The sequence below is a fragment of the Pavona decussata genome, unplaced genomic scaffold (assembly GCF_977016875.1).
Source record: "Pavona decussata unplaced genomic scaffold, jaPavDecu1.1 SCAFFOLD_102, whole genome shotgun sequence".
NCBI classification, from domain to species: Eukaryota; Metazoa; Cnidaria; class Anthozoa; order Scleractinia; family Agariciidae; genus Pavona; species Pavona decussata.
This window is the reverse complement of record NW_028145517.1, coordinates 3,176,096-3,188,377: the sequence shown is the minus strand read 5'-3', so window position 1 is coordinate 3,188,377 and position 12,282 is coordinate 3,176,096. Positions and strand designations below refer to the sequence as shown.

The 12,282-nt window shown below is 38.1% G+C and overlaps 2 protein-coding genes across 2 annotated transcripts in view; one reads left to right on the top strand and one right to left on the bottom strand.

Moving 5' to 3' along the window:
- LOC146471661 (uncharacterized) overlaps positions 1-12,282 on the bottom strand; it is a 58,130-nt gene that overhangs the window by 20,085 nt on the left and 25,763 nt on the right. The gene's annotated exons all lie outside the window — the stretch shown is intronic.
- On the top strand, positions 2,197-11,413 carry LOC146471662 (uncharacterized). The gene is made up of 7 exons (XM_085120177.1): positions 2,197-2,319; positions 4,947-4,961; positions 6,804-6,935; positions 7,304-7,567; positions 8,568-8,831; positions 9,718-9,861; positions 11,299-11,413. The coding sequence occupies exons 1-6, from the start codon at positions 2,280-2,282 to the stop codon at positions 9,858-9,860; spliced, it is 858 nt and encodes a 285-aa protein (XP_084976303.1). The 5' UTR covers positions 2,197-2,279; the 3' UTR covers position 9,861; positions 11,299-11,413.

Genomic DNA, 12,282 nt, shown 5'->3' with positions numbered 1-12,282 from the left:
TGATGAAACAATGTGTCTCGTGTTTGATATATTACTTCAAGTTTAATGTTGAAGTGGCAGTAATTGATAGTCTCTCAGTAATTGAGTGTTGGAATATATTACCACTTACGTAATAAAACAGTTTCTAACTGCAACTGAAAATACACGGCTTTATAAATGATGGCCAACTTGAAAAGTGCACGTTTAAAATCGTACGACCTTTGAGCGTTATTCACACTTATACATAGAAAAATATGTTATTAAAAGATCCCTTGACAAGAACGAAGTTTTACTAACGAAAATGACATTGTTTTCTCTTAACCCTTTGGATCCCAACAACGCATATTTGCGTGGAAAACACAGTTCTTGCTTCTATGAATTGCTTTTTGTTTAACTTAAGCTACAACGTCATGATAATGTGTGAATGGCTACAGCTGATGTATATTACCATCATCAAACCCAGTAAACCGACTACACCTCCCGATTTTCGCTGCATATCACCGTCCGTTTAGCAACAATGCCCAAAATGCCAATTTTTCGGCCAAATAACAACACCAAAACTTGCACTTATTTATCGTCAATTTTTAATCCAAATAATTTGTTCAAAAATAAAAAGTCTACATTTACAGCAAACCTCAAGGTTAGACGTTCGTATCTGACTGGAAGTTTCCCTCTCAACGCTTTCTGAGGGCTATACTTCAGCCATTTTATCAGACCCAGTCTTGCGTATCTCACGTTGCCTCGTTCACACCCGAGAAGAGTTCTGGGTAATTCAGCCATAGCGCGAGCGTAGAACTCCAACCATTTTCATCTGATAGGCTTTTTATAAGTGTCGAGCCACCCAGTACTAAGAGCAAAATTTCGAATCCATTGAATATTTTACATCTCCAAACTCGCCCAAATTGCTTTGGTAGGTCCCGCAATCCACCCACAAAACGGCTAGAGAGACAACTTCACTCGTGGGCCTCCATGTCTGCTACACAGCATGTTTGGCGACTCCGCAGTCAGCATGAAACCACCTCTCACATCTGTTTTCTTTCAGAGGATTGCCTCTACCCACATTCCAGCTTAATGATGCCGGAATGGGGGCTTCTGCAGAGGAAAATGGCTCGAAAAACACCAGATTCGTGCTCGTGCACTCGCTCAAAACAAACAACAACCGTCACTTGTATCACGTGACAATTTAGCCTAAGCACACATTATCTTAAGACCGCAGATATTTTTATTTTATCTCCGTTTATGGAGAAATTAAGTGGTTCAGACGATTTATTACCAAAAAGTCATTGAAAAAAATAGCACAAACCTAGGATTCAAAGGGTTAACAAAAGATGCTGATGAAACTGTTTTATAAACAAGACCTGTCAATCGACGTTAAACCATCCCTATTTTGCAAGAGGTCTTGTAAGGCAATAACAAGATTCTTTCTCTTAATGTAGTTATTTATTTACAAGTGGTCTTAAAAATGAGTGAACATACAAACTCCAGAAATTTGAATACAGGCAGGAGGACAAACTTGCTCTCAAAGCACCCAAACATCCCGAAAATCAGTTATGTCACGTTTTAAAGATAAATTTCCCATTTTGCAAGATACGACTCTAAGCCTTAGTTAAATTACGTTTTCACTGTATCAGTAAATTTTCGTTGTCTCGTCAGTCAGAATCTACGGTTGAAAACAAAACCGAAGAGGTTTCGCAAGTCCTGTTATAAATTACACGTACTAACAGTGATCAGCAACAAATTTCTCCTTGTAATATCAATGCTTATTCAACCCCTGAGGTCATGAGAGTTAAGGATATGATCACCCAAGGTGAATTTTCTTGATAATTTAGTAACTTCTCCTCAGTAATTTTATAAGAAAAGTACGGGGACAATATAGGAGAATAGTTAAAGGGTTAAGCGCTAACGGCTTAAATGCGTTACCTGGGTTGCAGTGAAAAGAATAATAGTTAGAATAAATGAAATAAAACTGGATGTCCACCCAACAGTCAACAGTTTGCACGGCTTAAAACGTGGCAAGCAAAGTCAACATCGAGTCGGGTAAATGAAAACTCCTCGGCAGAACTTTCCAGGGTTGGCCTTTTGTTTTCAATATTTCTCTGAGCAAAATTTGATATTTTCCATTAGTAAAGAGAGGACCGAAGACCAAACAAATAAAATAAAAATGGATGCACACTAGACACAGAGGTTTCCATGGCGTTAGTCAGGCTTAGCACACGAAACCAGACAAATGTAAATATTTGCCTGCGGTCCTTCCAAACATTAGGCATTTGCTCCTGATTCAGGCAACACTGGACGAGAACATGAAGACCACTTTTACTCTTTTCCTCCTTTTGGGCGTAGGTAAGGCTGACAGACGTTTCGCTATTCTGTTAATGGTCTGCCAGTTACATATATGAAGTTACTAAATATATATATAATTGTCCTAATTTAATAGATGACGTTATGAAACGGCACCTTCCATAACAGAAGCACAACGCATACTTTTAGCTTCCGCTTTCGGCATTTGGCAGAAATTCTAACATGTGACCATTAAAATGAAAGCTGTTCAGCTGTACTTTCAGGCGGTGCTATGTTTAAAAATAATTGTTTTTAAAACCGCAATTTAACATTTTCTGAGTTTTTAACTTATCCTGCCTACGCGGCCGTATGATAGTAATAAACGACGAAAACTCGAAATGAAGAAACCCTAATGGTACACCAAGCAGGGGAACAAAGCTCACAATAGCTAAAATCACCGAGCTCTAACGTTACCACAACTTGCGATTTAGTATACGAAAACCAGCAAGTTTGCGCAAAGACCTTCCGAAAATTTAGAGGCCTACTTCTGACCCAAGCATCACCACACCAGAAAATGAAGACCAATTTTGCTGTTCCCCTTCTTTGAGGCACAGATAAAGCTGACAAATATTCCAGTACAAAAAGCGATAACTGAACCATCTTTGTATGTTAAAAGCTAAGTATTAGTTAAACTATATTTTTGCCCATTCTCCGTAGCATTTACATTATTTTTTGCAAATAATTAGTACTGTTTTGATGTGCTATCTGGAGATTAAAAAAAGATAAATAAATAAATAGATACAGACAGTACGGTGTTAAATTGGTTTGCAATGCTCCTCTACTGCAAAGATGCCCTGACTGGTTCATAAATAAAATTAAAAAACGTTATCGTGCACGAAAGGCGTCGCACACTTTTACCTTTTAACTCAAATGAAAGCTCTCCAGCAGTTCTTTCCACCAGTGCTATTCCTTTAAATGTTTAAAAGCGAAATTTATTTATTTTCTGAGTTTTTAACTTTTCCTATCCCCCACGGCCATCATTAGCAGCGAAAGGACCAATAATCAAAATGAATAAAATCCAAATGGTACACCGAAACAAACGACCAAAACTCAAAATGAATAAAATCACTGAACTCTACTGTTTCAAAGACTTGCATCCTTGCATGGGAAAAAGGAAAACCAGTTTTACCTCTTTCAGTTTTCGCTTAGAAAAGTAACGTTAAAAAGTCAATAAAACGATCATTCTTGTTGTACTGGTACTAGTACTGGTGGATTAAAAAAAATCACGTAAAATAAAATAAGGGTATTTTAAACAATTCACTGAATCCACAATGGTTACGGCTATCGCCTTCATATCGTTGTTCTTGAATAAAGGTGTCCGTTCTAATTATGCAAATACTTTATCCAAATAATCAAACAATAATTAAATTTTAATAATTAAAAGAAACCTTCTCAAGCCCTCTTTACCCCCAAAACATGCAACTTCGAATGACGGTCGCAAAATCTCCATTTAACAGGGTGTCACACGCATAACAATAGAATATTTAAGACGCTTTTCAGTACTTAAAATGGGGAAACTATAACAAAGACTAAAAACTATTAAAAACACCAAACGTGCTCGACGTGTCATCTCAGAGTAATATACGCATTGCTACGTTTACGCTAAGTTATTCAGCGTGGTTTAAGTTTTTCAGTGAAACAATGTCAACTTGAATATGCAATGAAGACTCTCTTTGACTAATTAGCAGTTAGTTATTCCGCGTGGTATAAGTTTTACAATGAAAATGTGTACATGAGTGTTCAGCGAAGGTTCTTATTGCGTTGTCAGTGCAACTTTATTCCCTTCAATAAAGAGCTCTTTTTTAAAGTGTAAGCACTGAGTAACTGCTTGGTTTTTGTCAGCACACTGACAAAATGTTGTCCTACTGTGAAGCATCCTTTACTACCGAATTTGCAGAGCAGTTGTTTTTTGTAGAATAACATCAGTATTTCATGCATAATTTCATGATATTTTACACGCCCACTCCAAAAAATCAATCATATTACATCTGAATATACAAATGCTAACCCAAAAGGTTCTACATTGCATTTTGTGAAATACTGAAGAACAATCATAACGCAACATCGACAGAAGCAGATGAACAGATCTTTTTTAGTTTCGAATGCATTGAACCAAGTTGCATGACATTAAGACCCACAGCAAAGTGCTGCTTAATTGCATTCATTTGAATGGTCACACTTTCAAATTTCATCAACAGACTAAGAGGTAACACCCTCTAATTCTGTAAACAAGCAGCATCACATCGAAAAGCCAAAGGGGTCGCCAATGAATATTCATTTTTTTAAAATAGCATATTGTAGATCACAACATAAATTAAGGAGAGTAGACGCAGTCTTTATGTTTTGTTTCGACACATAGTTATAATCAATAAAGTTACCGGCTTAATACATACTTCATACAATCTCTAACTTTTTCCCTTCGATGTGTCTATTAAAAAAAAAAACGACCATTCAGCGATTCATGAAATTATTATGGTAAAATAAATAGGATTCAGTTTAAAAAATTAAATGCATTGTTATCGGGAAAAGAATGAAAAAGAACAAAACCTTTTTCTTAGATCATTTACTTCTCTTTTTGTGTTTGTTCATGGCAAGAAAAATGACAAAAAAAATACTTTTTGCTTTTACAGGGTACGCATTGGAAGGTACGTCCCAGTTAATTTTTTACTAGTTACCAATCATCAAACCACAAACTAACTAACCACATAATAAAACAACCTACTAAAAAGAACACTGTGGAAAAAAAAAGCAAAAGAGCCAACCAACTATATACAGCAATTTATCTAACCAAAAAAACAATCAATCAAACACAGCCAGCCAAACAACAAATCAACCAATCAACTACACCGCAATCCAACCAACCAGGTAAACCAGCCAACCAACCAACCAATCACATAGCCATTTAATCAACCAACAAACAACCATTCAACTAAAAAGCCATCCAACCAATAAACTACAGAGCCGCTCAACCAACCAACAGACCAACCAATCTTCTACACAGCCATTCAACCAACCAACGAACCAACCACTCAACTACATAGCCATTCAACCAACTAGCAAACCAACCAATCAACTACACAGCCACTAAACCAACTAGCAAACCAACCAATCAACTACACAGCCATTCAACAAACCAACAGACAAACCAATCAACTACACAGCCATTCAACCAACTAGCAAACCAACCAATCAACTACACAGCCATTCAACAAACCAACAGACAAACCAATCAACTACACACCCATTCAACCAACTAGCAAACCAACCAATCAACTACACAGCCATTCAACAAACCAACAGAGTAACCAATCAGCTACACAGCCATTCAACAAACAAACAAACCAACCAATCAACTACACAGCAATTCAACAAACCAACAAACCAACCAATCAACTACACAGCCATTCAACAAACAAACAAACCAACCAATCAACTACACAACCATTCAACAAACCAACAGACCAACCAATCAGCTACACAGCCATTCCACAAAGCAACAGACCAACCAATCCACTACACAGCCATTCAAAAAACCAACAGACCAACCAATCAACTACACAGCCATTCAACAAAGCAACTGACCAACCAATCAACTACACAGCCATTCAACAAACCAACAAACCAACCAATCAACTACCTAGCCATTCAACAAACTAACAGACCAACCAATCAACTACATAGCCATTCAACAAACCAACAGACCAACCAATCACCTACACAGCCATTCAACAAACCAAAAGACCAATCAATCAACTACACAGCAATTCAACAAACCAACAGACCAACCAATCCACTACACAGCCATTCAACAAACCAACAAACCAACCGATCAACTACACAGCCAATCAACAAACTAACAGACCAACCAATCATCTACACAGCCCTTCAACAAACCAACAGACTAGCCAATCAACTACACAGCCATTTAGCAAACCAACAGACCAACCAATCAACTACAAAGCCATTCAACAAACCAACAGACCAAACAATCAGCTACACAGCCATTCAACAAACCAACAGACCAACCAATCAACTACATAGCCATTCAACCAACCAACAAACCAACCAATCAGCTACACAGCCATTCAACAAACCAAAAGACCAACCAATCAGCAACACAGCCATTGAACAAACCAACAGACAAACCAATCAACTACATAGCCAGTCGACAAACCAACAGACCAACCAATCAACTACACAGCCATTTAACCAATGAACCAACCAACCATCGAATCGACCAACCAAACCAACCAAAGCCCAACTATTCATTATCTGTCTTATTCTTGATTGATGTGAAACCAACAAATGTGCCCTTTGAACGTTAACAGTGTATTCCACCTTGTTTATCCTTAAGAAAATTAAATTTAGCTATGTTATGAAATAAAGTAAAGGTTCTTCCACCTTTCACAATACACTTTTACACATCCATTCATTTATTAATAACGATAGTATATTAAAAATCGTTTTTCCTTTTTTTAATAAAACAGACAAGTGTGCCGTGCAACCGATTGATCGCACCGATTGCGGATGGCCTGGGATTGGCAAGGCAAGGTGTCTGAGCAGAAGTTGTTGCCATGACAGCACATATCCAAACACTGCATGGTGTTTTTTTCCAACTGGTTAGTGCGCATTGTTAAATAATTAAGAACAAGAATAGCTAATTTTAGACAAGATTAACTTTGTCAGCCCTAGTAGTGACAAGTTCTTATCTTTGGGACGTTTTTTTTTTTTTTCATTGTGGATGCCACCAGTTGTTGTTGTGATTTCTTTTCCTTTTGTTCTTTCTTTATTTTATTTTTCGTAAATGTGGCAGAGTGCGCACATTAAATTTTCGCCATTTTCTTAACGCGTGACTAAAGCTTTGCCCTCATTTGCCTCACACATTCAACGTTCCCAAAGCTACATCTGTTGACCAGTATTATACCGAGAATACCTTAGAACGTATTATTTTATACCGTCTATTTTAACACCGTATCTTTTTCTACAGATCACAAATGCTACGGAATCAACCCACATTACCGGAAAGACTGTGGCTATCCTGGAATATCACGCGCGACTTGCGAGGGTAAGGGCTGCTGTTTCGACGATGACGTTAGAGGCGTACCTTGGTGCTTTTACGGCAAGTGTGGTGTTGCGCCAGCTGACCGTACCGATTGTGGGTGGCCTGGGATTGGCAAAGTTAGGTGTCTAAGCCGAGGTTGTTGTCATGACAGCACACATCCTAACACTGCATGGTGTTTTTTTCCAAATGGTTAGTGCACAATGTTACATTACTAAGAACTCTTTAGATATGGTATTACATTACGGACAGCGATTGTGTTTATCAATTGTCCGTGCACTGCAATGGTATTCCAACAAGACCAGACTGACGCGCACTTCCAACAAGACGTGAAAGAAGTATTACTCTTTGAACATTACAAACACCCGACAAATCAAAAGCTTGTGAGAAAATTTAACGTCGCCTTCCTCGTTATGACATTTTATGTATATGCAAATTCAAATTCAGCTGCCTGAATTCAGCAACAAAATTTATCTGCAATGTTTTTTAGGCCCAAATCAGTTATGACTTACAAACTTCCACTCCGTGTTTTAATTTCGTTCCTGTTCCCCTTCAATTTCGTATTGCTGTAATTATTCCTCTTTACTTTTTTTCTTTTTTCTCACTTTGTGTAACTAACTCACGTGTATGCATACATACATGCATGCATGCAGGCATACATACATACGCAAACACGTACACACGTGCAGGAACATTTTCGCGAGACGATTCCAAGTGCAGGGGGATTTTTAGAGTGAGGTTTCAAAAAGAAATTGTTTGCCTGAGGTTTGACATGTCGACTGCACTCAAAGAGGTTTCTATGTAAGAGACCACGAACCTTTATACGTGAAGGGCATGAAGGCTTAAAGCATTAATTGGTTCAAGTTATACAACCTTGGGTCGATGGTTACGTAGCATCAAAACCTTGAAATGATACTTTGCTTTAAAGAGGTGACGGTTAACCTTCCATCATGATTTTCTCTTCATTTGTAATGCTACTGTTCCACTGGCAGTGTCTCAGTTAGTACTTTCGCACTGAATAAATCATTTGATTTAAGTAAGTTACTAACTTTGATTGATTGATTGATTGATTGATTGATTGATTGATTGATTGATTGATTGATTGATTGATTGATTGATTGATTGATTGATTGATTGATTGATTGATTGATGGATTGACTAAGCAATAATTAACATCACATTTTTGGTTCAGGTCACAAATGCTACGGAATCAACCCACAACAACGCGAGGACTGTGGCTACCCTGGAATATCACGCGCGACCTGCGAGGACAAGGGCTGCTGTTTCGACGACGACGTTAGAGACGTACCATGGTGCTTTCACGGCAACTGTTTTGTTCCGCCAGCTAAACGTACCGATTGTGGGTGGCCTGGGATTGGCCACGATAAGTGTCTTAGCCGAGGTTGTTGCCATGACAGCACACATCCTGACACTGCATGGTGTTTTTTTCCAAATGGTTAGTGCACAATCTGACATTACTAAGAACTCTTAAGATTATTATGGTAATACAATACGGACAGAGATTGTGTTTATAGCGGTTAGCTTGATTCTAAAAATCATACGTTTATCAATTGTCAGTGCATTACAATAGTATTCAAAACAGTCCAGACTGACGCTCACATCCAATAAGACGAGAAATAAGTATTCTTTGCACATTTCAATCACCCGGAAAATCAAAAGCTTATGAGAAAACTTAGTGTCGCTTTCCTCGTTATGACATTTTATGTATATGCAAAATTAACTTCAGCTGCCTGAATTTATCAACAAAATTTATCTGCAATGTTCTTTAGGCCCAAATTAGCTGTGACTTACAAATTTCCACTCCGTGTTTTTATTTCCTTGTTGTTCCCCTGGAAATTTAGTCAACAACCAAGAGGTAGTTTTATAAAAACGTAATATTTCGGTTTAATTCAAAACCATTTTCAAACGATGGATAATTTTACAAGCAAGGGCAGTTTATATATATTACAAGAAAAAAAACTGATATATATTACTTTATTACTTACATTTGTCGGCTGGAAATGGTATCTTATTCCTTTAATTTTTTTCCTTTTCGCACTTCTAACTAAAGAGGCCATGATTAATCTTTCATCATGATGTTCTGTTCATTTGTAATGCAACTTTTTCCATTGACAGTATAGTCAATTAGCACTATCACACTGAATAAATGACTTGACTTGAGTAAGTTACTAACTTTGAGTGACTAGCTAATGAACTGATAATTGATTGATTGATTGATTGATTGATTGATTGATTGATTGATTGATTGATTGATTGATTGATTGATTGATTGATTGATTGATTGATTGATTGATTGATCGATCGATCGATCGATCGTGCAGGTCACAAATGCTACGGAATCAACCCACAGCAACGCGAGGACTGTGGCTACCCTGGAATATCACGCGAGACCTGCGAGGACAAGGGCTGCTGTTTCGACGACGACGTTAGAGACGTACCATGGTGTTTCAAGGGCAACCACTAAGGTGTAATCTAAGGCCGGTATTTGAGGGACTCATTCTGCACAAGGATGGAAGTTTGGAACCTTTTTCCTTTCCTTTTACATCGTGTTCAGGCTGACTTTCATTTGCAACATAATCAACCATAGGAAGTTTGTGACGTCAGCAACCACATGAGCCTGGTTTTCACTGAAGACAAAGGCATGCGCAGAAACAGAGCAGAATCGTAAGATTTTACGTCAAGTAAAAACGGACGAACATCGGCATGAGTGGAAGCATAAGGAAAAAACGCTTATGCGTACGCGCCTAGGCACATTTATTTTCGATCCGAACTTGTCGACTGCTATTGTAAAAATTATTGAGACGCTGTTTTATACAAATAACGAAAAGAAGTCAATGACATAACACCACTAATTAACAACTTTTACTTGAATCGGTAAACGTTGAGGCTACTTTGGCATACTTAACTCAAAATAAACAGTAACAAAAGAGAGCTCTGCACAACAGGATTTTTTTTTAAGTTCAAACTTAGAACTGGCCTCTCACGCAGACGTTCTTAGGGGTTTGTCACGCGTTCCTGCCCCACGAACGTCTGCTGAAACGAACAGCCACTTCCGTTCGTCGGTAGATTGCCTTTGTCTAAATAGACCAATCAGCATTGACTCATTATGACAAGTAAAGCCAATCACAAATGCGAAACAACGGAAATCATCACCCGTGGAAATATTTTCGCTTCCGGACGTGCATATAGTTTATACGATTGAAATTTTTCCTTCCACAACACCCAGCATTTTCTTCAGTGATTTCACTGAGAGAAGCGACAAGAATTCCAAGATTTGCCAATTTGTCTACCTGGTCTTTCATAAGATTTACAAGCGGCGAAACCACAACAACAATCAGTGACCAGCAGCTTCAAGAATTAAATTGTAAACAAACGATAGAGCTTGATAAATAAGTGACTTTCCATAACCAGTTGGAAGGTTTACGAACACATTAGTTTTCTTCTGCGCAAATTGCATTATGACTTCTTTTTGATACACATTCAACTCCCTTATACCAAACGTTTGGCACACATGACCAAAAACCACATTTAAGTCCGCCATCCTGTCGAGGGTAATATTTTTAATATCAAACACGAGTTTACCCAAAGTTGGGAAACGGCTCCTGATTGGTCCGCAGTCGACGAACGGAAGTGGCTGTTCGTTTCAGCAGACGTTCGTGGGGCAGGAACGCGTGACGAACCCCTAAGAACGTCTGCGTGGGAGGCTAACTTAGAACAGTTAAAAGGTTTAAGTTAGAGTCTCCCTCGCTGTACAGACAACATAATGAAGATCACTACACAAAGAAGTCCTCAGTAGTTTTGCATTAAATGGTCCCACATAAGAGTTTCATAACAAATGTACTCTAAGGCTGAAAAAGTTAAGTTGGAAACTCATAAGTTTCATTTGTCCTTTTTCGTTTCAGCATGACTCATTGAAGCAATTCAACGCCAAGTAACAAGACGACATGGGGATCTAAGTAACATAAATAAATCATTAATTTAAAGTAATGGGGATCAAATAAAGAGCATGAAAAAGAAGTACTGCGTCTTCTCTTGCAGTTAATATTTAGTTTCTATTGTGAACAATCGATCGCCTTTCAAGAATCAGAGGAGAAATCGATGACAATTTTGATGATACAACTCTTTCAGTGTGATAAGCTAACCAAAAGTCTCCTTGGACACGCAAGAGTTTCAATTTGTGAGCTTGTAACAAGCTTATTGTTATCAGGGACAGGCATACATGAGCTGAGAGAAAAAGTGGTGTAAGGCAGTGATACTCTCGCTCAACTTAAACATATTTCACTGTTAGCTTGGGAACGATCAAGAAATCAAACATATTCAAACATAGCTTACCGACACGAGTGTAAACTATCACTAGCTGACTTTCACGGCTGAATGACTCATCAGTTTACCTGGTGAGGCTTTTTTGCATGCGTTTCATACTTCCAAAAAATTGAATTATTTGTGTTCTCCAAACACGCTGACTGTTAATGAGGATACCAAAAAAAAAACCCTTTGCGCATTCCACTCGTAACGGTGGTTATTATCGGAAAATAAATCATGCTGGAAGCGAGAGACCCTCGCAGTGATATCAGCAAGTGCTTATGTGGCAATAAGTGAAACACGATGGCGACTGTTAGGTAATGGAGATTCGAAAACACCTCGAGCATTGCACGGGTGAATGCAGCTATTATCACAAATTATTAAAAACTGGATTATTGTATAATGCAATTCCAGGGATTTCATTGGCTTAGCGGCCATGGTATATGAGCCATTACACCATGCCCGAGAAGTAGTGACCATAAATTGTTTTCTGGTTGCTCTTGAAAAGGAAATCAGCAAGGCCTACCAATATTACTTGATTTTTTTTAATAAACAAATATTCCACTCGCTCTTGTTGGATATGA

Excerpts from the sequence above, each read along its gene's own strand:
- LOC146471662 (XM_085120177.1), top strand. The coding sequence starts at position 2,280 with ATGAAGACCACTTTTACTCTTTTCCTCCTTTTGGGCGTAG. Across the intron at positions 7,568-8,567 it reads ATGGTGTTTTTTTCCAAATG|GTCACAAATGCTACGGAATC; the intron begins GTTAGTGCACAA and ends TTTTTGGTTCAG. Across the intron at positions 8,832-9,717 it reads ATGGTGTTTTTTTCCAAATG|GTCACAAATGCTACGGAATC; the intron begins GTTAGTGCACAA and ends TCGATCGTGCAG.